Source organism: Anser cygnoides, chromosome 6, assembly GCF_040182565.1.
Source record: "Anser cygnoides isolate HZ-2024a breed goose chromosome 6, Taihu_goose_T2T_genome, whole genome shotgun sequence".
NCBI lineage: Eukaryota > Metazoa > Chordata > Aves > Anseriformes > Anatidae > Anser > Anser cygnoides.
Genome location: NC_089878.1, coordinates 22,143,384 through 22,170,552, shown reverse-complemented (window position 1 = coordinate 22,170,552; position 27,169 = coordinate 22,143,384). Strand labels below are relative to the sequence as shown.

General features: G+C 36.7%; 1 protein-coding gene across 5 annotated transcripts in view; it reads right to left on the bottom strand.

Annotated features, from left to right (window-relative positions):
- The window catches only part of STK39 (serine/threonine kinase 39), a 92,942-nt gene that overhangs the window by 31,959 nt on the left and 33,814 nt on the right, over positions 1 to 27,169 (bottom strand). For all 5 annotated transcript variants that reach the window (XR_010832379.1, XM_013171421.3, XM_013171417.3 and 2 more), the window contains 5 exons: positions 27,038 to 27,086; positions 26,866 to 26,931; positions 9,291 to 9,413; positions 9,130 to 9,162; positions 6,730 to 6,797 (listed from right to left, as the gene is read on the bottom strand). Coding sequence is in view for 4 of the 5 variants with exons in the window: in XM_013171421.3 (XP_013026875.1) it covers positions 6,730 to 6,797; positions 9,130 to 9,162; positions 9,291 to 9,413; positions 26,866 to 26,931; positions 27,038 to 27,086 (339 nt within the window). In the remaining variant the exon portion in view is untranslated. The remainder of the gene's footprint in view (positions 1 to 6,729; positions 6,798 to 9,129; positions 9,163 to 9,290; positions 9,414 to 26,865; positions 26,932 to 27,037; positions 27,087 to 27,169) is intronic.

Here is a 27,169-nt window from a genome sequence, read left to right as displayed (position 1 = left end):
AAAAAATATTGATTACATGGTTCACTATTCAATTTTACATAGAAAAGTATACCAGTTCTCTATTAAGTAAGTGATGGTATACAAACTAAATTTTAGATGCTGTTGTTAATTAAAACATTTTTCAGTGTTTAATTTTCGATAAAAATACAGCAAGGTATAAAAACATCCTTAAGTAGTGAATAAGAAATGCATAATTTACTATTTTCAAGGAGCAAGCTCTGAAGGAAATAGAGGTACAAACAGAAAACAGGATTAGAATCAATAGTTTAATCAAGGGTTCCTGCCTACTGATTTCAGTCATGATTTAATCATGATTAAACAGGTTATTTAAATCAAGTCTCTATACTGTGAAATCAAAATTAACTTCAGTAACCACATTTCCACAACTGCCTGAAGGAAGGCAAAAGCTCTAGAGGTGATGGCAAAATATCATATAGGAAAATGCTCAATACCGTTATCAAAGGTAAAATTACTTCAAGAATTCTACAAACGGTTTTGTTTATGATGTCTGTTACTGGATCAACTTCCAGCCCACTGACAAGCTCTGTTACTTTCCCTTTGTAAATCTACCACACAGCTGGGAGTTGGTCTGTTGATTTTGTCATTAAATGCACTGGAGAACAGAAGCTATTCTAAATAAGCAAAAATAATGAAAAATACCTGTCCTTGGTGAAGGATACACATCAGCCCCACTTCTTACAAAACAGACTAGAATAAAAGTTTCAACACTGGAAAAGCTAGAAATAGTACCACCAAAACAACAAACAAAAAACCACACACACACACAAGAATTCTAGAATCAAGAATTCTAGATTATGTTGAGTCAATTATAGACTCATTCTGGATCTTGCCAGAAAAGATTCTGGGTTTTGCTTATTTAGATATTTTTTTCCTAAAAATTAAGCTTTACACTTTAATATTAACAACACAAGAGGAGCTCTACTAAGTATCTGCAGCCAAGTACTCGCATTTCTGACAGCAGTCAGAGTGGGTGCCTAAGAAACAATGCAGAACTGGGACATGGCAATGCTTACTACAACTACTGCCCCAGCCACAAAGCATTTGTCTTTTAAGAACTACCTCAAATAGATGTGGTTTCTAAGCATTTCCTAACCCTCGTGAATTTTTCTTCTACATCCTGGGGCACGGAGTTCCAAAGTTTAACTGCACCTTGTGTGATTTTTTTCCTTCTCCTTTTATTAATTTAAACATAGTCATCAGCCAGTTTCCTCTCGTTCCTCCAGTTCCTGCACTGAGATAATGAATAACCAACCCCTGCTTTCAGGCTTTGTGCCACTATGTTCTACACATTATATATTTTTACTATATATAGATATAGAAATTTCCCCTCAGCTTTCATGGAATTATTCCTCTCCAAACCTTTGATAATCCTTGATGTTCCTCTCTGAAATTTTTGAGATTAGGTGTGACAGGCAAGAAATGATAAGAACCACATACAGTGTGCAAGGTACAGGAAAACCCAGAGATTGTATACAGTGTGGCAAACCAGCTACATTAACCGAAAAAATGTTTTTGTTAAAAATACACACTAACATTTATCTGTAAATAACACAAACTATCAAGGTGTCATTACAGGCAATTCTGCCTTAGCATTTTCTCTACACACTGTTTTCAATAAGATATTCAGTAATATAACTGAACAATTCCATTTGCCAGTGCCTTGAGTAAAAAAATTTCCATTTATCCCTTTTGTTCTTCCACAGGCTTAATTCATCTGGTGCGCAGGAACTGTATTAAATTAGGTCCTGGGACATTCTAAATTACAGTCAGTAAATTATCTTCCTGTCATAGGAGCTAATTTAACCATCTTAGATTGCTTCAGATAATTTGCAATTCTTAACTATTAACCATTAACAAGTCTCCTAATTTAACATGAAATGTCTCCGTTATTAATCTAAATAGTCAAATCCTCAGACAGTGACCTTCCCAAATCTGTAACTGTAACACCACGGTGGTTAGACTGGAAATTTCAAGTGAAAGATGCTATCTCCTCTCCACTCCCCTTTCCCCAGTCACAGCAGAGGACTGGATCACAGAGAATTGCCTTAAACCTCCTGCCAGGGTCCTCTGCTGAGACACACAGCACGTGCAGCCTCCTGAGAGAAAACTTGTATTGCAGATTTCATTCCTCCCCAGTACCAAATTCCCCTTCGTCTGTGAAGCAGAGGATAAAGCAGCATCAACATTTCAACATAACCATACACAGTTTGGGTTTGCAGTTCGGATTATGGCAACATGTCAGGCCATATCTGAGAACCATTTTTTTCAGTTCATTGCAAAAGCCGAACACTGTCTCTTAATTAAAAGCTGAACTTTAAAATACTAATGGTCAATATTAAGTTTTTAACACCAGAGCCTTTCACAAGCTTTGCACTGCACTACTTAAAACACTGCTGCTGATTTCACCTCTGGACAAAAATACTCCAAGCCACAACAGTGCAAAAGATAGAAAATAAATTGCATAAATGCCATCTGCAAGTGAAGATGCAAGTGAACCATCAGTGAACCATTGGTCAGAGCACACTTTAAATTCAGTTATGCTACCTGAACTCTCATAACAGAGAATATTTTTCTAAGATAGCCCAACCAAAAAAGCCGCCTTCTCAAATAAAAGGTATTAAATACAAGTTTAGGGTAGAGAAGTCAGATACTCAAGTTGGAAATTACCCAGACTAACAGAATTAAATACCACCACTCCTACAAAGAATGCCATGGGATTCTGTAAAGATCATTTCAGGATGAAAGTTACGCTTCTCATCCACAACACAACATTTGCACTAAACAGAGGCTGATGTTAGTTTGGCATTCCCTACTCAGTTACTGATTAAGTCCAACCCTGCTGTTTGGAAAAAAATGACAGAACTTGACCATCCAGTAAAAGAATTACTGAAATGCACCAATTCTTCTGCCAGATTTCCTCCTTTGGGAGTGTAATTTAAAAATTTTGTGTATACTATTAACCTTTCTTAGAACACAGTTTTACATTTTTTTCCAGTGTTATCATCTAACATTTGATTTTTTGGCCTAGCATAGCCGCATCTTTTAGAAGAGAAAAAAAAAAGTGAGCAGTTCCTTTTTTCCTTCCTGCCAAAGGTCGTCCATCTCCCAAGACTCTCAACCCCCATCTGAAATTACTTCTCCCATAAGGCCCTAAATGGTCACATAGGCTTCTATCACAAATTCTCTGCAAACTAAGATAGTTCCCCAGCCAAAAAGAGTCAGCAGTACTCTAGCCATCGGTTTCCTCCCCACCATCCCTTAAGCCCTTTCTTGCCCAAGGACCCTGGGAAAAATGCCTTCTCCCCTCAAATCCTTGCCCAGCCAGCCTCCATCACACAGGAGGAGTTCGTTCACATTCGAGATGCTCACCTTTTGCTGCTGCCAGTCACCTTACCCCATAGCCCCTCTCTTCAGGGAAACAAAAGGAAAACAATGACAAGGTGAGACCTTCTTGAGCCTTTCCTTGCCATGTTTAGTGCCCTTCCTCTCTCACAGCCTCCCCCCCGGCCCCATAATTCATTCCTCTTGTATTTTGCTGGTATTTACATTTTTACCCACATCAGTACTTAATTTTTTTTTTAACAGTAATTTACAGCATCTAAAACCAGTGTGTTCTGAACTCATCAAGTTACTGCAGTTTATATAATTTGATTGCCTCAAGCGAATTATTTTAGAAGAAAAAGCTTCCAACATTTTGGATAATATGCTGAGAGTTTTGAGTCTTCAGATCTGGCATCTAATGTTCACAATGTTTATCTGAATATCAAGACATCCTTTAAAAGCTATATAATAGTGGTAGATGAAGCATCACAGGAAATTGTTTCTATCCTCATACTGTAGCTAACTTGCTTCATAATAACATGGTTCACAACTTATGGTTCATTTTAACAAATCCCATAAAAATACTCTGATGTGCTCAAGTCTCTATCAGCTATATGACTTAATGATCAATTCACCAAAAGACATCAGCAGAACAGTTTAAAGCCTGCACTGGAGGTGGATAAATGCAGAAATCCCTGTGAGTGCATTAGCTGTTTACTACATTACGATCCTGAGGGAATGCTGTGTGATACAAAGCAAGTCATCTACCCAGATTTTATTAACTACAAATGCCAAAACTATCATATTATTTTACTTTCAGATGCTCAAAAAAAGTTTGCTCAGTGATTAAAACAAAGGAGAACACTTAGGGGCCACAGTATCTTTCCTCATATACAGCTACCATAAATGTAAGCTCAATCACCCCACAGTAATTGTAGCATCAGGACAGCTGGGAAGCAAAAAGATGTTAACCCAGGACTGACTGATCATGCCTGAGAGCCTCCAGGCTACATCCTATGATATATATTTTTTATTTTTTAAATGAAGAAACCCCTCTGGTAACAAAATAAAATAGTTGAATTAGTGCAAAACATTAAAAAAACAGTTCAAGCACTAATATGCTAAACACTGCTGACTTCCCAATGCCTCTTAGTTTGTCATGTACATTGCTTGGTGCAATACAGGCTTGTCAATAATTCACAAGGATGCCAGCCCCAAACTCACTCTGTTCTTTCATTAGTAGAGTGGTAAGGTCCAAATTTCAGGACTCTTTGGGGGTAGGAAAGAATAATCCTAATTCCACGTCCACAATTCTGTTACCACAATCACTATTTCTCAGAGCTTTCTCAGAGCTGATTTCCTAAATTAGCTCACTGCTGATATACCAACCCCAAAAGAGAAAAACTGGTGAGTTCTCTACTTAGGTGCAACCACTCGCTGACAGGCCAGGGCCACTATTAATGTGCCTACACTAAAGCCAAAGATGAAAAACCTTTTAACTGCATATTCCAACACCCCCGCCCCCCCCCCACACGTGCCAGCTCTGACCCTACTCACATGCTTAGGTTTCCATCAGAAGGAAATCCAGACAAACACTGCAAGGATATATGATTCAGCCCACTTCTTACCACTGAGGCAGGACACAGCCAGAGCTCTCATGGGGCCAGGAATGTGCACTGCAGAGCATTCCGCCCCAGAATATAGGTCAGCCAAAATTAGCAAAGTTCAACCTGCAAAATTCTGCATCAGGTTTTTGTTTTTCCAAGACACAGTCAAGAGCACTCCCAGGCCCCTGAGGGTATCTCCTGTTGAAGACTATTTTCTTTAAGAGAAGCTTTCTGGTTCCTAAAAGCTAAATTCTTATTTACATGTTTATTGGTAGATAGGGAAGAAACATTTGTAATTGTAACCCTAGTTACTACAGGTATTCAGAATTGCTTTTAGGGAGGATGGGGAAGTAGGAATTTTTTCACCCATGAATTAGGAATATTCTTTAAAAAAAGAAGTTCATCACAAAGAGTTTGGAAACTCAGGTCTTTCAGGATCAATCCTTCAATTCTGGCTTAAGAGCTACAGGAAAAACTGAAGGCATAATCTCTGCCATTAGCCTGTGTAAAAATGTTTACCCTTTGGATATGCCAGCGTTGCAGGTAACTGGGTAGAAGCTTATCACTCTACAGGTTTCAGCATACTTTCAAAATACCCAAGCACCTCACTGGTACTTCCATGTGGCAGTATCAATTGGTCTGTTTTGTAAATGGTTTCATCTACCTGTATGTCAGCAGAAAGATGAAAAAGAATATTGATAGCGTGACTGGGCTGTTACGTAAATTGGACAACTAAACCGGTTCCAAATAATGTTGAAGAATTTTCTCTCCCCACAATAAGATTTATTACTCTTCCCTTCAGTAAACAACCTTTGGCAGCCAAACAACTTTTTGCAGCTGTCACTAGGAAAGTAGTCAAAGAAAAGGGGAGATAATAGGTTTGGGAACTTGACACTCATTCTGTACTGTGTATTTTTTGTGATTATTAACAGTTTTTAATGTTACTGTTTTAAAGCTACTTGTTGTACATTCATCTGCTAATTGTTGCTAACATACTGGTCATAATTTCATAAATATTTCTCTATTCGTGTTTAAATAACATTTACTTCTACCTATAAAAGTGTTTAGAGTATGTGTGAAATATTGTAATCACTTGTCAAAACAAACAGGGTGAAAACAAGTTTTAAAGTGAGTGGCAACAAGTTTTTTTTAACCAAGTTAGCCATTTAAGGAAGATAGTTATAAATAAAGAAAAAGCTATCTAGTTTTTCGTTACAACAAACACTTCTATCCAAGAATTAAACTGCATAATTAAACATTATCAAATCTTCGTTGTAAACTGCTTTTAATGAAAAGTGACTCATTTTAACCACATACAAATTTAAAGTCAGACAACATATTTGTATCCATTTCCTAAAATATCTGTCATTTCTCTACAGTGGCTGATCAAACTTGCCAGTGAAAAATGTTTTTTGAGTAGCAACTTGTAATATAGCTATGGTTTATTTCTGTCAGAGGCTGACTGCTGAAGTGTGAAAGAAACTCATTAAAAATCTCTCACTGTGATCCTGCATTGCAAAGGAAAAAAAGAAAGAAAATACTTAATGAAGGGTACATTTAGCCTGAAGCCACATTCATATTCTGCTTTTCATTTTACTCTATTTCAGCAAGCAATTAAAAGACAGCAATTAGTCACAGAAATACTATTCATACTGGTCATACTGGGAGATTAAAGAGGTTAGCACTTATTTTATGTTAATATTATGAAAGTAATGAGGGAGATCAAGAATAATACAGTCACCTTACAAGGAATGTTAAAATAAATAGAAGAATCTCTTACCTTAATCTTAAGACAAGATTCACTGCACATGGAACTTCACTATATTCATCACTAACAGCAGGCTGAGACTATTAAAGAAAAAAAGCAAAAAGTGTTATAACAGATGCCAAAGAAAAAAAAATCCTGAAACACTTGCCATGCTAACAGTCTGACTTCAGAGAATATTTTACACATCCCCTAACTCTCAAAAGGCTTTTTAAACACATTCAGTAACGGTCTAAAATATAGCTGATACTAGTAAAACTGCTGTATTTGAATTACAGAGATACAAATGGCAAGGCCTACGTTAAAGCACAAAGAGTAAGAACTTTTAATCTACCTTGCATCAAAACTCAAGTAATCTATTAAATAATAATTGCACAGTGAGAGTATCAAGTTACTATTCCCATTATTTCTGTATAGCAATTTTGATTCCTCAAGTCTACCCACCTGCTAAGTACTAGTTGCATATCAAAGCAGGCATCACAGCTTGGAGAACAGCTTTCAGAGAAATCGTGAATACAGATATCTTTCACACTATCACTCCTACCTCAGAGACTGTAATACCCTGCCCAGCCCTCCACTAGCATTTATATCAAGTCTCAAGCTAAGTGCATTCTACATGCAGAGTATCTAAGGGTCCTCTATCCTACCACGATTCCATACACAACTTGGCACACTGTCGCCACTCCCAGAAATTCGTTTAAAGTTACAATCAAGTCCTCCCAAAACAATTGAAAGACGTGCATCACAAACCTCATTTGATTCTTTTCCAGCAGTTTTTCACATTAAAGCTACATTTTTATACGTTATATGAGATCTGAGATATATGAGATTTTAGTTATCTGTGTATTTTAAACAAAAATTAATGAATATTTGGAAAATTATTTGATTACTAGAAGTGGAATGGATTTTTTGCTGGCTCCATTAACTTCCTTCCATTAATATAAACTGGTACTTTTATATCTGCATCTTTAACAGGTCTGTTATATCCACTTACAGGAGCATGCGGCCCATCAACAATGAACAGAGACACACCAATAGTGGCAACCTGCACAAGTCTGAGGACATTTTCTGGAACATTTAGGAAAACAAAAGCCAACAGAACTTTTTTTTTCCTTCACCCAGATGACATAATGGGGATCTGCTCACCATTCCTTCAAAAAGCAACGTCAGACAGAGACAACTGCTCTGAGAAACCATTCCTATCAACACGCAGCAGTCCGTGACCAGAGCGCTGCCTTTGAGGTGTGGCCTGTCAAAATCTGCTTCCCCCGTGGAAGCCGTGCTTCAGAGATCATCGTCAGAGCTAGACTGACCACTTCCACATGTGCTGCAATTATGGGAAACCATTTCCAAGACTTCATTAATACAAGACTTTAAAGCTTACAAATGTTTTTAAAAGAATGAAGGTGTATAAACAATCTCAAAAATGACCTTCAAGCGATACAACCAACAGGCATATAAAACCACTCCGTGAAATCAAGCTCCTCCCTCTATAAACTGACTCTGGCACTTGAAGCCCAATTTTCATTACATGTTGATTTGAAACCCCAGAGTAAACTCCAAGGTGCAGCAATCCCCAAGGTGTTTGAAAGCAAGAGAAGGCTGAGGAACTGTGCACAGGCCCCAAGACATCTCAGCCCTGAACGGCAAGGTCAACAGATACTGAAGCAGCATGTAAACTAGCTGTATACACTGAAAGACTGGGGTCGTTACAGGAGTAAACAGGGCCAAACCTGTTACTCTTTTTGCAGATTTCTACGACACCATGAAAATCAGAAAATACAAAATTGAAGGTGAAGTGGCAAGTGTCACCACCCATGGAACGGGCATTTTTAAAAAGATCACCAATGTGGCTGTAAACTTACTAAGCCATTATTTACAGCATTGATGCTTCCTATGCTCTCAGCACAAGGCCATGAAACCCAGTATGGTCTTTTATTACTCTGATTTAGTCTATTATTCAATAGTACTGAACTATTTTACTTCATACAGTATCAAGAATTTTAATTAGAAGCTACACATTGTGATACAAATCCTGAGAATGAAAAATTATTTGGACATCTTCTGGCTACTCCAAAACAGCCATCATCGCTCTGACAAAAAAGAGAGCAATTAGTGCAATCCAGTTAGGAGGATTCAATAAAAATGGCCAAATTACTTATCTTAACCAGTTCTCCTGGGCACGAAAATAACATCACTTTGAATTTCCTATCTATTTCACCCAATGTGTACTCAAATTAATTGTTACAGGCCCAGCTGCATACAGCTCTATCCTCACAAGTACTTGCCGTACAAAGCTGCAGAATCAAATCAAAACACTCCCCCCTCAATCCACATTTTTAACAACAGAAATTGAAAGAGAAATCCCTTCACTCACACACTAGGAAGAAAAAAAATTGAAAGAGACATTTTTACCTCCATGTTCTCCTCTTCTTTTACTCTTCGTGACTGGAAAACAAATGCAGTCAAATATGAGCTATCCACTTTAATGCATTAAAGACCCAGAAATACTAACAATTAACATTAAGGCAGAATACCTTGCAAAGTATAAATGTGTTGACACAAACAAAAGTTACCTTTTCCTGAGAAACAGCAGCTTTGCCTTCCTCACTCTTCTCATCCATTTCATCATCACTCCATTCCCAGTCTCCATCCTCTGTTTTATGGAGATGACCACTGGAACCCGGTACTCGTCTAACCTACAAAAGTATTAAGTGCTTTCCATTACACAGACATCTTTAGTCTTCACTGATGTTCTGGTTAATCAACAGCTCTTCATGATTTTTATTCTATACACTTTTGTTTAGTTTGCTGGAGGAGTTCCTGGCATAATGGAATACCTGACATCTGTGGTCATTTCATATTCCTCGCTCAGCTTCTCTCCTGCACAATCCATGAAAAGTGGATTCAATGCAGAAAACTGTACAGACTATTAGAGGAATATCGTGCTCCGTCACTTAAGGACAAATTCTGCATTACCTTTCCTGTTTCCAATACCAGGCTCCTAATGCACCAGTTTTAGCTACAGCTGCATAATTAGCAGGTTCTTGCTATCCACATCACCAGGGATACAAAGGCACCCAGAGCAGACAATTTGCCTGGAACTTGCAGTTATCATTTAGTGTCCTAGAAGGAACAGTCCTGATGTAGTCTTCTGTGGAACTGCACAAGCATTTTCCCCAACAACTATATACTAACCTATGAGAGGACATCAACCACAAGCAAAAACATGTTTTTCAAAAAGAAAAGAATGGTTTACAGAGACATTCACATACTACATGCACTGATCAAAATCTCTTCTGCATTTCCATTTTCAGTTGTTCAGAAGACTTATTCTAACTAGAATGATTTTAATGGAGCTTAATGATGCTAGCAGAGTTATAGCAGAAAGCTTTACTGATGAAGATGGAGTGCATATCAAGATTTTAAATAGATTGCCTTTTAATAAGCAATAAACAAATGGCTCAAGGAAAAGAAAGTAAGTTGCTTCAAAATAAAGTATTGTGTTAGATTAAATGATTTTCTTGAAAGGTGTCTGAAGTCAGAAAAACAAAAGTCTAGACTTGTACTTTGCTCATCAGACTGATTCCTACCAGCACACATTCACAGGAAATCCTAATTTCTGCTATAGTAAAGTCCCCAACCTTACTCAGCCTTCAAAAATGCAAAGTTGTTGTCTACCACACTTTTTTTTTTGGTAGATGCTTAACACTTGCATTCTTTTAGAAATGAAGTTGTGGAATTTTTTATTAAGAGTGGCTTTTCTCAGTCTCAGTTTTGGTAAAAGCCACAAAGATTCAGGCATATAGGGTGGGTATGTATCTTAGGTGTGGCACAGAGCAAGAGGGGCACACCATATATCAGCAAATTGATCGCCTCTTCTCCCATCATACATCCATGTAACTATTATCATATATTGGATGAAAATATATTAGCTGAAGTTTCTGTTGTAATACATACTAATCAACAGACTTTTAATACTAGTAGAGATGTTTCTCTTCAGATTTTCTATTGTCTTTCTCATTGCACATTTGTTAAAATGCATACAGATAGTGAATATGAAGTATTTTAGGAAACAGCTATCTTCAACTTGTATTTGAAAAAAAAAAAGGCAATGGAATAAAATACACACAAAATGTAAAGGACTAAAAGGTACATTATGCACCCAAAGCTTTTTAGTCTTTGAATTTGGAGCAGCAGCCAGAGAAGGACCTTAGAGGGCAAAGATACGGCAGTCAAGGTAATCTAATAGCTTGTTACTATGGGAAGTCACAGTCAGGGGACATCCACCAGGGTTGCACAATCCTCTACCTCCCTCTCGGGACCAATGTGGTTGCACAGTGAGCAGATTCAGCCCACCAACCTGTGAAAAAAACACTAGTCTTTTTTTCTTTGGAATTGTATGTAATAGCATTGTAATGACAATTACAGAGTTTGGACACCGTAGCAGCACCACATTAGATATATGAATCGGGGGGGGGGGGGGGGGGGGGGGGGGGGTGGGCAGCAGCCATTGCAATGTTCATACAGTTCATTACACAGTGATCGTAATTAAGAGTTTAAGAATGATCATAACTGATCCAAACCAAAAACATCAGTCTAGCTCCAGCACTGACCAGTCATATCTTTGCTTGGAAGAGAAAAAAAGAAGAGTGAGGGCAACCCTTTATAATTTTATGGTATTTCCCCAATTTACAGTAATCCTAATTTCATATTATGTTTGCTTTGTCAGGATAAAGCCATTTTAAATAAAACTCTTAAGATCTTTTGATAACCACAGGATAAAACGAAATCAATTTTGCAACTTGTTCTTAAACACTTGTCTTTGGGCACCAAAGATTTGTCTTTTGTGTTCTCCCAAGTCCAGGTTTACTAGAATACAATATAATCTTTTACTCTAACCTGTTTTTAACCATCTCATGAAACAACATGAATGATGAAAGCAAGCACATTTTTATAAGGTACATCAAGTGCCTATGCTACAATCTTCAGAAGATTTTTCGCTACCTCATAATCAAGTCTTTCTGACACTTAGATTACTCTTGAAATGTTCATCAGTCTGGTATAGCTCTATATTCCTTTCATGCTTACAGGCCTAAAAAACAAGCAAAACAGAAAATGCTTTTTCTAGCATGTACTCTAAGGGCAATTATAACAGGCCTACCAGGAAAGGAAAATTAACAAAAAGGAACAGAGATGAACAATTACTTACGGGCCCCATTGCTACAATTATGTTTGAAATGCATCTTAATCGGACTGGTAGCAAAGCAGCTATTTTTCTAGACAACATTCTTCCACAGTTTTGTGTTATGATCATTTCCTTTCAATTTACAAAAGGGTTGTGTAATACACAGAAGCATTTTGCTGAAGAATACATATATGTACTAACTGTACCTTGTTAAGCATTCACATTCCACAATACAACAGCAGGAATCTGTGCCACAGGTATTGTGCATCTGTAGCAAAAATATTCAGGTACAGCCCATTGAGGGAGGAGGAGGAAAAGATTATCCCATTTTATCCAATCAAACTGCAGCCCCTTATGGTAAAGCTTAAAGATTCTTTCCTATGGCAGTTGCATCATAACCTTCTTTGAAACGCTTCAGCTTGTAAAAGTTAATGAAAAACCAGTGCAACAGGCCAACACAAAATCACTACACAAAAGTGATTACGAGAGTTTGGGGGGACCTGATGGACTACTTAACAAACAACTGTTATCAGAAAAATATAAACTAGATGGCTACAAATGGAAGGCTATAGAAACCTATATTCGCCACTGCAAAAAGTATCCACCTATGCCTTGCCAATAATCTCAGCTTCACTTGGTCACTGCAAGAAACTGTGGAAAAAATCGGAGAGACAGCAGCAGATCTGAAGAGATCAAATAAACCGACAGCATAACATCAAGATATTTTCTAACAGCAAGGATATTCCTATCCAAATTCACAGAGACAGTGAAACAAGAACACCTCTCTCAGGACATCTCAAATCCCACTTAGAGAATCTCTTCTATTTATGACAGATCTTAACTCCCAGCTCCTGCTCAACATAAGTGTTTTTTGTTTTCTGAAATGCATGTTGAAGATGAACTTACATACAGACAGTAGAGCTTTTCTGCCTTCAAAATGAAGTGCTACAGGAAACTAATGAAAATGAGTAACATCAAGTGTATGCAAGACAGAGCACTCATCCCAACTTCTAGGAGGGGGAAAGGAACCTCTATCCTAGTAGGGAAAAATTTACCTGAAGACAAGACAGAAGAAAGCTTAAATCGCTAAGACAAGTATGGTTTGAAGACATAACTTAGGGATGAGTACTACATAGCTCTCAAAGGATGCCATACAATGATCAAGAAAGAAAGCAGGCCCAGATTTTGTGTCCTGTTTATCAAAACTTTTGATGAGATTCAATGACACTTTACCCTTGAGGGATGAGACAGAACTATTTTCTTCTGATTTTATCTTACAAAAATAAAGTGTAACATTTGACTCATATGAACTATCCTGCAAACAATGCACCATATTCTTCATTTGTACAGTGGGAGGGGGAAGAAGGTGGGAATTTGGGTGTCAAGACTAGAGATATATTTGGCAACTGAATCCACAGTTTGCTGTGATTGTATATTCATGATTCAAACTGCTGGAAAGATGACATGTCTGTAGATATTCATATGCAAGTCTAAAACAGTCAGTGGACTTCAGTCCAACTCTCCAGTCTTTCTTGTGTCAGTGATGAAATTTGCAGAGAAGCCCAGCAGCATGAGAATGGACATTTGTCTTCAAGTGACAGTAGCCATTAGTGCTATAGGTAGTTTGAATTCCATATTCTCATTAAGATCCAGATTGTGGGGTTTTCTTCCCTGTTCATCCAGCACTTCAGAAATTAACTTTGTTTCTAGGCCAGCATCACTTAAGACAGACCTTATAATGGTAGCTTGTAAGAAAACCAATCCAATGATAAATGACCTTCCATTAGAACAAATCAGATTCCATTCCTCAACAAAACATCATCTCTTTGGACAAGAGCTCTTGTTCTCAACTTTCTTTTGTGAAGCAGAATAGCCTTAACTCATTAATAAATCCTTGCATCATGACTAAGTAGTTGGAATACCCTTCTGAGATCCTGATGCAGGTTCTCTTTCTTGTGTGAGGGCAGTGTGATCAAAGGGAGCATGAAAAAGCCTCCCAAAGGCACAAGTATCAACCAGCCTCAGAGAACGTTCTGCTTCAGCACATTAATCTTGATGAGAAAGGAAGGGGAATAAGAACAACAATCTTAACACTTGTCCTAGCAAGAATACATCACAGGAGTTGTACGTGGAATGTTGTAAATAAGTACCTGTAATTTTACTATTGGTTTATCATTTCAAATACTATTACAAGACTGATAAAAAGCAGCATGCATGCATTTCACCCCTATGATTAAACCAGTTCAGAATGTTCTATATATTTCTCTTATCTTGGTGCAGGCCTTCTATTTTTATGAAAGGAAATAAAGACACAGACAAATGTAGTGATTTATTCAAGTCCACAAAGCAAATCTGAGACAGAGCATGAAACCAATACAAACTTTTTGTATTTCTACGAAAATAGGAAGGAAGTTCTTTTACATGGCATGCAATAGCTATACAACTGCAATTTCTCCATCAGCTTTAGTCAAAATACACAGCATTGATGGCTCTTTATGCAAGGATTATCGCTCAGTAAATAATTCAGAGGGAAACGGAAACAAGTTAAAACATGCGCAATTTAATTTGGGTTTATTGTTTTAAAAAAAAACAAAATGCTCCTTCCAAAACAGAACTAAACTGATTCATAACTTTAGCTAATAAAGAAAACAATGCAAGCCTTCAGCTTTACAAAGACAAATTAACGCATATTAGAAAACATATTTCACATAAATCAGAAGAGCACACAGGGAATAAAAAATGAGTTTGAATGACTGGCATTTAAACTGCACCCAAGACAAAAGCAGCTGAGAACATTGTAATCTGCAACTAAAAACACATTGTAGGAAGAAAAACTTAAGACACTGCCAGCATTACCACAGCTGTGGAAGAGACAATACGAACATCAGCTGGAACATAGAATGCTTGGACAATGAGAGAAAAATTGTAACTACCACAAAATTATTAGATAACAAGTTATTACTGTGTATGCTGGTTATTCCAGAATGCAGAGTCACAAAGATATAAGAATAAATTAGTCTGTTGACAAAATTATTTGCCCTTGCCCTTTTAAAGTAGGATACAGATCATTAATATTCTTGACAAACAATAGAATGCATAAGCTTTCCAGGAGAAAGTCTGCATAACCAAATGAACACAGCAACTGTAAATCTTAACCATCAAAAGTTAGCTCAAAGGTTGCCTAATACAGAGAGAACTCTAGCATCAGAATGCAGAAGCTGCCCACATTCCCAAAGTTTGAATAAAAGCAGAATACGACAAGGAAGCAAAACAAATTGTTGTCTTCTAGGCACTGAAGTGCTTGCTATATGTAGATATTACAGAGAATGGGGGAAGAATAATCTATTATTCATCACTGATTCTTTTGCTTCTGCAATCTCTTTACAAGTCTATTTTTGTAGGGGGACAAGGAAGGGAATGAATGTTTTCTGAATGTTAAGATCTTTCTACTTCCTTATTCACAGCTACTCAAAATAAAAAAGAACTTGGCCCAGTTACACATTTAGTATTTTATTTCAGTACCTAATTTTTTTAAAACAAAAAGGACATACTGTGGGATGCCACTGAATACAGACATTAAAAAAAACCTGTTGCATTTCATACATGGTAGAGCACATCATCTAGATCACATTTAAAACCAGTTCTTTCAGTATGAGTAATAACTATGCATCTATTGTCTTTCTCATTCAATAGGAAGACTACTGAACTAGCCATCCTGATTTGTCCAGTATTTCAAATATTTAAGCTTTAACGTCTAACATTAAAGTCTCTAGCAATTGAATATTTGGGATAGAATCACATCCGGATTTATAATATTTTTAACTGTGCCCCACAAAAAAAGTAAAGGTAACCTGAAAGTATGGCAAACAAGATGCATTTGTGTAAGCAAAATTCACAGCACTAATGAGCATTAAACACTTCAGTTATATAGGAGATACCACTACCTACCACTACCATGCTCCATACACGGGTAACTTACATCCCAAAAGCAATTCGTTCCTAAATTCTTAAAAAGAGGCAAATGTGTAAATGTCATCCATTTCAAACATCTGCAGAAGTCTTCATGGAACCCTAATCCTGTTCCCCGTTATTTTCTAGCTATGTAACAGTCTGCTATTCTACAGTTTGCATGCTGTAGATTCCCAAGTGGAAAATCTTTATAATTATTTTTTAAAGAAAACACATTCTCCTGGAGATCTTGCATCTCATCGAATCAAATAGCTTAGCTTCTTCTAGAGATAAAATTGTGTTTTATTTTACCACTGATGCTGTTCAGCTGCATCTGCTAATACAGTATTCAAGACATACACGATCCAACATGCCCTAGAGAGTGAGAATGACAAGCTGGTTATTTAAACACACATTTTCTGCAGTCTGTCCTAGTAAGAGGCCTGATTTGACTTCGATGCTGGATACAGAAAGACCCTAAAGACTTCTCCCTCTTCCAGAGGCAGGCTTTCTCCTAAAGACACCTTGACCAGCACGGCACTTCATATATGCTTTGCTCCCTGCTACAAGACAGTTACCACTTTTATAACAGAAAAATAAGAATGGTCAGAACTCACTGCAACAGTCATGGCTGCAGGAAAGACAAAACAAACATTAGCTCAGAAAAGCAATATGGTGTTCATTCAACTAAATATTCTGCCTATTCCAAGAAAGCTGATTAATTTATTCCTGAATTTCAAGGGCTTTTTGAAAAAAAAAATATAAAGGTGAAGAAGTTAGCATTGGTCTGGTGGCATGTGCCCAGATAGGGGGAAAATACAGTCAACACTGAACATACTGGAGAGGAGACAATGAAACAGTTCTACAAAAATGAACAAGTGTTTACAGAATTGTTCCTCATGACAGTATCTTTTCTACTGCTTCAAAAAGCTCCAAGATTTTATTCAAGAAAATTATTGTGTTATTACAAAGATCATGCTGTTAAATTTTACACTTAAGAACACTTTCCTATTTATTACACTCAATTACTCTCAAATATTTATTGTCATTAATTCAGACAACCTTTGCAATGGCAGCAAAAGCTACAGGATTTTCAAAAATGTGTCTCAAGTAGCTTTTTTAGCATATGAAATTATAGCAGCTTTTGGGTTTAAGGATTAATGGAAAGCCTCACAAAAACCCAGAAGCCAATATTAAATCTCTCTTCACTTGAGGAAAAAAAAAAAAAAAGCTCAAGTTTCCTAGATAATTGACAAAGGCTAAGAGCACACAGTTACCACCGCCTGGCAGACATAAACTCTGAAGTATGGGAGTAACTGATGCCTTCCCCTGCATCTTGCAGTAACATCAGTTATACCCCAGCTCTTTCAGTAAGAAAGGCAGACTAATAGGAAATACTCAGTGTTAATACTGGACATAAAGATACACAGACTGAAGACATGAGGGAAACCTGTCAACATGAATAAACACAAGCACACGAACAGGAACTCCAAAAGAAGCTAACAAGTACATTTGTAAGCAACCTTTTGCTTCTCTAGTGCGTTCAAAAAGATGCCCTGATACAGGATCATCTATTTAATAGGAACAGCAATAAACAGTCTTCGTAGAATGACACTTACATGCCTCAGTCAAATCTCAAAGGATAAACCAGCCTGAAAAAACACAAGTACAAATTCTAGAGTGGTAAAAAGAATTCCAAACAAATTCAGCATCCGTTCTTTGCTTCTTGAATAAGTTAGTCCATCACTCTAATTTCCAAATGCCTTCAAATAAATTTGTGTAGTCACATAACTATTGAAAATTTACAAAAATTCACACTAAGCTAGACAAAACTTCACTTAAACTAATTTGCCAGACAACAGATTAAACAAATTAAAGTTCAAGCGTTTGTAATTCTGAAACTTTATAAAATCATCATTAGAATCAATGTTTTTTCACTGGTTCCTGGAACATAAACAATGAAGACCATCACTGTTTGTCAGCCACAGAAAATAAATCCTAAACATGACTTATTTCTTTAATATATATATATACAAATGCAACAGAATCCTACTATCCAGCTACTCTCTAGAAACTTCATAAAGAAATCCAGTTTATTCCAGACAGCTTGAACATAAATCTGTCAAGTAAAAAAAAAAAAAAAAAGAACAACCAACTAGAACATTGTTTTCTCACAACACCATCATACTACAACTGCCATATGAACTATATATCTTATGGGTTCAAAAGTAACTGGATCATCCGTTGCCATTTAATATAATAAGAGGAATGTAAACATTAAATACAGGCACTCCAATTTGTTGCTACAATCAAGGAGGAACCAGTCAAACAATGCTGTACATTTCAACCTTTCCCTAAAACTGTGTAATGGTTCTTGCAGGAGATGGGACACCGCTGTTACAGATCCCCAGAAGTTCTTAAAGATAAGATGGCTGAATTGCTCTTTAAACTGCCAGTATTAATTGGTAATTGATGACGTAGGTAGGTTTTCTGTTTATACCCCCCTTCTACTCCCCCCCCCTTTTTTTTTTTAAATCACAAGTCTCAAAAGCTTCACGTCTCATACAGATTCAACATAAAGAATTTACCATGCCATTTGCTCCTGTTATGTTTACAGGAAAAAAGAGGATGAGAAATAGGACATTACAGAACACAATTCTGTTTTTTAGCAGATTTTGCTCTGTGCATTTCTCTAAGAAAAAGACCAGTTCCCTCCATACTCATCTTAAGCCTGTTGAGCAATCAGGTTTTACAAATTTTACCTTCAGGCCTCTTTCAAACCTTTACTGAATGTTTCCCAAGATACATAAACTAATTTAAATCCTCACACCTATGCATCTATTTGCATTCCAATGCAATGAAGGAAATCAGCTTCCCATCAAATTTATCCAATCACGGCACAAACCTTTTGCTTAAAACAGTTCTAAATTTAATCATAGCTTAGCACTTGGGGTAAAAGGCAGATATTGGAGAATTCACTTTTCTACAAAATATTTTCATGCAAAAGAACATCATTCATTTTGCACACGAACATCTACACTGTAATCACATTTTTCCAAAAAGAATCTGAGGTACAGGAGAGAGCCTGAATTCCCCCGTGTATATGTCATCCTCTGTTCAATAGTCATGACGTTTCCTCAAGAGATGGAGGAAGTCGCCATTCAATTGAGTCTTAAAGGCCTGTGGATACCCCAATCCCTTTGCTGTTGGTTATTAAGCTCCCCTGAGTTCATTATGTTGGGAATTTTCATTTTTATTCTGACATAAGCCAAAACATCCTCCAAACCCCAAAGTGTAATTGGGAAGGTGTTTTTTTCCCCTCACCAGTATTTATGCAGATTATCATTATTAATGGAATGTACCACTACCTTTCCAAAATAACATCCAAATATTTCTGCTCTGTAAGAATCAGGTGTTAAAATACTACAGTAACTTGTTGTTTTGACATTTGCTTTCCCTTCTCTTAAGCCTCTCTGCACAATACAAATTCTGATGTGGACGAGTCTTTTCTAGATTTCTTTTTTTCCCCACTCGCAAAAGTAGTTAGACAGAACTCTAAATGTTTTACATTTATGTGCAGGAACATTTTTGTTGTTGTTGTTGTTGTGTTGTTGTTTGTTTTATTAAATGCAGAGAGGCCTAAGACACTGTTTTGACAGCAAGCATTTAACCTGACATAGAAACTAATTCTGCAAAAATTCTGGTCTTTCAGGGCCAGACACTAATTTAAACTCTCATCTCAGAATTAAAATTCTGTGATGTGCAAGCCATCACTCAGGACTATGTAAGTCCCTTCCCCTTGCAAGATCTGGGGAGGTTTGTTGCATTACAGCTTTCACAGTACAGGTAGCTTCAAATTCTCTATTATGCCACCCACGTCTCCACATTATGGAAACTTTCCTAGGGTTACAATTCATACCTGCAGAAAATGATAGGTAAGGCTGGTCCTGAACCCTGAAAATTAACCAAAGTTACAATTCATGTTCTACATCAAATTAATCATTATTGCTTCTCTATGTTTTACAACCACATCTAGGTTCTGCATAAAGTGCAGATTGAGAAGACAGATGACTGAAGGTTTTGCTGTTGCTGAGAAGTTTCTTTAGGCATTTCTGGTGGGTATATTACATATGTAAGAGAAAAGAACCTTTTGAATTAAGAACACAGAGAAGCTCCTGGGAAGCAAACATGCTATTTGGTGTACACATCTCCCGTGCTCTCAAGTTTCAGTCTGAAAGTTTTGAATTTCAGTATTCCAAGGTGACCTAGCCAGAGGAGACAAAGCATCATCAGAACTTCAGGTTGTATGTCCTGAGTCAGAAAAAGCAAGAGCAGTGAACATTCTCACATATACATTATCTCACAAGATAAAGGAAATCTTGTGATATCCTTCAAATCCAAGTAACTTTTAATTCCAACTGAATTTTTCAATTCCAAGTCAAGTGTAACTGGTGCCCACAAAACATGGAAACACTCACAGAAATTGTCATCCCATTTAAAATTTCACATTAGAATTATGATCATAATATTTCATTGACTTCGGTATTAGGCTTTCATAAATCAAATTTTGATCCCACATTATTTTTCTTCAATAATTAACCGTGCTTCTGTTAGAATTAAAGTATGTATTAGCAGCTATCCAGCACACCCTTGCAAAACAACTGTTTACTTTGAAGTGTGCAATGTCATGTTTATGAAACACATATAATTACCTCCAGAGAGACAAGTCAACAAGGAAAAACTGAGACGCTGATGCAAATTCACAACTACTTATTTCTTCCTTAATACAGCACAAAGGACTGCAAAAACTGAAATGGCACCTAAGTCATTTAGCGCACAAATTTTATTTTTTTTACATCTGTAAATTACCAGTTTTACTCACTACTGGAATCATTTACGCTGGAAATTTCAAGTCAATAAATGCAAGATCATTACGTTTTTTTTTTCACAAAAGAACAATGCACGAAAGAGATGGATAATTTAAAATTGCATAGGACTTCCTTAACTCTCTACTAGTTCTTGAATACTGTCTCTTTTATTTAATGGATAAAATAGCACAAGTCAAAGAACAGACATCTGTTTATAAAAAAAAAAAAAAGAATTTGCTTTAAATACGTATGATACTGGTTTGTTTTCACAGCCAAACACAAACAGTATCATGCTCACACGATGAATGTGACAGGAAAACTGAGAGAGGGAGGCAGGGCCATGAATTAAGAAAATTGCCAGGAACACTTACCTACACTCACAGTTTACACATGGAATACAGGGGAGCAATCAGAGAGAGGAAAACGAAGGTATTAAAGAGACCCAAGCTTATTAAAGATACTTAAAAGGAATTAAGCTGTTAAAAACAAAAAACTGAGTATAGTTCTCAAAAAAGTTATAAATGATCATGAAAATAATGAACATAAATCTACAATTTTCATAAAATCCAAATATTTAAAACCCCAGTGTTTATATTTTAGTATTACATAAACAGCATGCATTTTACCAGGCTTTAACATTTAACATTGCAGACTTAGAGGTGCTTCTAACTTTGCAATGTTCCCACAGCCTGTATGACTACAAGGACTGAACCCTGCTTGTTGTACTGTGTTAGATACGGCTGCCCTCTGCTGTCTGTGGCTCCCACACAGCACAGTTAGGATGCACAAGCTTTGCAATTCAGTTGACTTTTTTCCCTTTTCACTTTACATACTACCTAACTTTATTCAAACTATGCATGTGCAGGTAAACAATCTTCTCTTGGAGCTACTCTTCAGTGCTCATCAGAAGTTGGACTTGGCCTTATTATGACACTATTACTATTCCAGTCCATCTTTCTAATCTGCTAGCCTTAAACTGCCTGTTCTGATTAAAACCTTTAAGTTTCCTGTTCTTTCCATCATTTTAACTTCTTGAGCCAGAAGCACTTTTCAGCTAAATTAATTCCCGCCTAATACCAGTGGGCAGCATAATCTCAAGGATGTCCTGCTTGACCCATTCTCCCCAACAACTTCAAGAATACCATACAAGACCTCCTGATCAAAGAATGTACCATCAGCATCATGCAGTTTCTTTATCCTATCTCAAGTCTTTAACCAGAACTCATTCAACAGGGTCTCTAAGGATATACTACACTTGCATTTCAAGGTAATGAAACTCTCCTCCAGTATTAAGTTTCAACAGCTTAGATAAATGCTAAGTATTTAAGTTACTGGCCTAACAAAAGAAGTTCTCATTATTGACCAACTTCATGTTAGGTCATGGTCTAGACATTTTCGAATGGGTTAAGAGGTTATGAACACAACATTGGAGTAACAGCACCCATCTGCTCATTCACTAATGACAATGACTATTTCACTACATAAATGAATTCTGAAGTTGAACTATGATGCTTTATGAACTGGAAAACACTATCCAATACAGAGTAGGGTTACTTTTTAATGATTAAGATGAATCGTGTAAGCTTTTAAATCCTGACAAAAAAAAAGTAAGACAAGTTATTATAAAAAAGTTTACAGCCATCTGAATTATAAAAGCCTCAATGAGACAACTATTCCATAGTTTGTTTCAAAGCTGGTCTGTTCTCTAACAGATTAGGTCCATTTGAGAGCACAAAATCCAGCTTCCTGAAGTCTATACAAATGGCAAAAGCATACTATGAAAGACAGGATGGGCAAACCCATATACACCATATGAAGTTCTTTGTATCTTATGGCACAACTGTATTTAAGTGTAACTGACAAATGTTGACAACAGTCTGTTCTTTTTGTTTTGTGTTAAAACAAAGCTGATGAAACTGTAAGTGTCCACCCCTTAAAACATTTTCCAATTCCACTATCCACAAATGGAGGCATAACTTTCCGATTATGTAAATTTGACCCCAAAAAAATCACATTTTGTGGGAAGTGTTTCTGTTAATTTTTACTTTCAACATCTCCTTGCAAACAAACTTTGCAAAAAAAGACAATGCCCTTTTCTCCTCTATTTTTTTTAGTAGTATTCAACAACATTAAAAATAGCTGCACTGTTTTTTTGTTCGTTTTTGCTTTTATTTGTAGCAGTTCTATGGGTAAACTGAGGAGTTAATACTCTGCGATGGAGTGGCATCCCCGACACAGTCTTGCCAACACATACTTATCATTGAGTTGCTGTTTTCCAGAAAAATCATACCAGGACAGCATCTGTCCATTCTCCTTATATATCAGCCATAATGAGGTAAGCATTTTTTGAAGTGTCAAGAATCACAGCAATGAATATATGTTTTTATTAATAATCTGGGCTCAGATTAGTGTTGCTCTCTGCTTTACAGAAGGTCTGGAGCACAGCTGTATGAACACCAATCTTTGGTGAAGAGCTTCTATTAGATTAAATCCATCACTGCAACATGCAAATGTTGCAAATGATACCTTGCTTAGGTGGTATCATACTGCTCTCCCTACTAGGATTGTTAATTTCTTTAACAGGATAACATGCCATTCAGATCCATTTCCCTTAATTAGCTGTACTGCAGACCTAAAACTTCAACCCATCAGTAAGGGTATTTCTACTGAAATTTTAATAAAAACTGGTATCGCTCACACTAATCATCTCTTTATGCTGTCATTTTTTTCCCAGTAACTTATAACTCTAAGGTTTAAAGAGCTTCTATTAACAGTGCAGAGCAATAGCACCTTCCCAAAAATAGAATTCAAGCCCAATTATTACTCAGAATTTTTTTTTTTTTAACTAGTAACAGTTCAGACAACTATTAAATGTAAGTCAGATACACCTTTCTCCCTGTTCACTTTGTAAAAGTGGCAGTCATACAGGACGTTCTCAAAATTAAAGAAATGGGATTATAAAATCACAGAATTGACAAATGGCCTCTGGGCATACAGAGTACTTACAGTAGTAATTAATTTTTTAGTGTGACCAGATTTCGAAACTGACTGTGGAATTCTGGAAGCTGCTTCTAACTTCCTCTGTTCCAATACAGCAATTTTAGTCACAAATGAAACAAAACTTAGCATTCAGTCTAAAACTAAAACTACTTCAACACACGTTAAAATGTGTATCTATACAACAGCTTAGCAAGAGCTTAACAGGGATGTAACACAGCCCTGATCCAAGCAGGACAGGGCAGGCTGCTCTACCATAACACCATCTAACAAGCAAGAAGCTTCAGTCAGGCCTCCCACATTTCTATCAGCAACAAAAGCGTGGCCTTGGAGAGCTGTCCCCTGCTTGTCAGACTGCACTGGGCGTAGAGCATTCACAGCAGCCATTTCTCCAGTTCTTCTAGACACCAGCAATGGTCTCCCAACTGAGCAGTAACATTAACAAAACCCAAAATGGCCATGAAGTTGCATAGTGTAACGCTCGTTCCTGTAGATCGGTACTGGTATGCATTTAAGCAGGTTCTGCTCATAAACAGGCAAGATATGTTCCTCCTGGGCCAGTCAATTCTAGAAGTGTTTTACCGTTATCCTTGATTACCTGAAGTACCAGGAATAGGCATTATTTCAAGATTAACACAATTAAAAACGAACAAAAGGCACTGGGACATGGGTAATATATGCACAACAATGTAGTTTACAACAGTAGTTTCAACCCACGCTGTAAGAGTGAACGCTGAATCTTATCCATTTGGTTTTTATAATAGGTAGTATCTTTACAGGCTTGAATGTTTTCCTCACACATACAAGACCATGTGTACCTGTGATTTCACAAACAGGCCTGTATTCATATTTAGTCAAAACTGTTACCAAATGTAAGTTGTAAATACAGCAGCAAAACATGAGAATACTACGTCAAGAGAAAATAATTTAAAGTTAAAACTACATTGAGGCTGGAGTTCTGGGCAACAAAGTAATTGTACGTGCAGTAAGTGTAAGAAAAAATAAATTACTACAGAGCAGATCCAATACCTGCACCGACAGTGGTACTGTAGATCATTAGTTACAGGCATTTCTTACCCAGTGCTACAGAAGATAATTGAAACTGTGATGACACTAGCTCCTTCCTATCTCTTACCCAGAGACACTCTTTTTTCCATTACAAGGGTTATACTTTCCAAGGGTGACCTCTTAGACATTTTACATGTTACATGAATGTTTGAGCAACCGAACTCTGCTTAGAGCTTTTTTATTTAAAAAAAAAAAAAAAGACACAACTTTAATATTAAAATACATTTATATTTTATAGTATCTTAAAACAGCAGCTACATGCAAAGTTGTAAGTGAATTAAATTTTAAATTCCTAATGAATTTTAATAGTGTCCTTTCAAAATGTAAATAATTTAGTATTTTCACAAGCTAAAACCTATTTTTTTTGTATTTTATGCTGCAATTAAAAGACCTATAATTTATTACTCTAGCATCATTCAGCTTTTGCTTATTAAGAATCACTCCTCCTCCAAATTAGGAAGAGCTGTACAAAAAAAACATTCAACAAGCTGTTGCTGATGGCACAAGGGAAGCTACTATGAATTCATTTTGCAATTCCAGATGCTAAGTTAAAAAAAATAAGTATGTGTACATGGGTATATATGAGTTAACATGCAGTTCCTACAGCTGACCTGAGGACTCAACTGAGATAAATTCTATGAGGTCCATGCTCTATTGGAAACAGAGTTGGTACTAGAGCATGCCTAAATTACTCCTGCAATGCCCAAGAAGGAAAATGAAAAAATGCTCTTTCTCTACTTATTTTTCTCTCTCCAGTTAGGGCAATTTTTATGTGGGCATTGCTGCCACCACATGGCGAAACAGATGAATTTTGCATTTTGCAGATAGTGCACTGCTCAACAGGCTACCCCTACACTACATGAAGCCCTCTTTTTTTCAGCTTTGTGTTCCAACCTCTCAAAGTCCAACCACTGCCACTGATCTTCCAAATTGCTTCTACCTAATAGAAGAATTAGAAAGAACTCATAGTATACTGAACCCACTGACAGCCTCTTCCTATCACAGAACACCAGCTATAGAAACAATTACATGAAACATTCACAAACACAACGAAATGTTACAAGCGCCAGTTCAGTTCACTGCTAAGAAAATATAAGAAAAGTCCTACAGATGTTCAATACCCCTGGAACTGGTGTGTCACGAAAGGCTGCAACAGTTCTTTTCTGGAAACACCCTCCTTAAAACATCTTCTCAGAAATCAGACTACTTTGAGAAAGTTAGACTGCGCACTTTGTCCTGATACCTGCAGAGGTTTAGCAATCTGAGCAGATTACTCATACTGAACCTATATTGTGAGCTTATTTGGAATTAAATTTAACTTCTCACAAACCACAAAGCAGGAGTCTACATTCATTCCTGTTTAGTAGCTCTTATGAACAGTAGCTTGCTTCATTATTTAAGTTTTAAAATATTTACCTGTTAAGAATTGTTTAGTTCTGCTGCACCTCACTTGGTAAACTCCTTTAAACAAGTGCCAAAGATACCACAGAAATATCAGCACATGCCACAGTAGTGGGATAACTAATAATAATTAGTTCAATAATTAATAATTATTATTAATAATAATATTGTTAATAATAATTATGGTAATGATTTAGCTCCATACATTTTGGAATAAGGCTTTATAGGTACAAGTAACTCAGGAGCCCTCTTGTAGAGTTTGACCCTGACTTCCACACATTAAAATATTCAACGTTTAAAATAACCCAGAAAATGAGCTAGTTGTCAGTAATTACTACTTCAGTACCTTCATCTTTTCCTTAGATAATCAAATATACAAGTTAGTTATGCAGCTTATGAACCTATATGCAAGCAGATCTGCCACTTTTCATTTGCACAACCATTTCACCTATAAGTTTCCAAAAGGGAGTGGGGAAAAATAATCATATAACATACGATGATATGTACCATGCATCATTTTGACAAGGCCAGGAAGAAAGTCAAAATGCCCAAAGGCTACCTTGAGAAGGCTTTGAAGGAGCGCATAAAAGAATAGCTCAGTCAAGTCATTAAAATTTAAGGAAATTAAACAGTCCCCGCCTTCCCTTGCACACAAGTCAAGAAAGAGGTGAATACACTCACCTTTTTTGCTCTTTGTGCTATATTAGGTGTTCTAGTGAGAAGCTTTTCAATCAGATATTCTCTATTCTGCAAAACCAACATTTCATAAGTTAAAAATCAATACAAGGAAAGAAGAAAAATCATGTAGATTTTAAGGCAGAGCAAAATTTACTTGTAGGGTTAAACGTTTTACCTTGGCTTTCTGGAAAAATTTGCATTTTAAAAGTTCTGCTGCTGTGGGCCTGAAAGATCAATAATAAATTAGAACAGAAAACAAAGACCCCTCTCAGTGAATACAGTACAGGACGTTAGTTAAATGGTACGT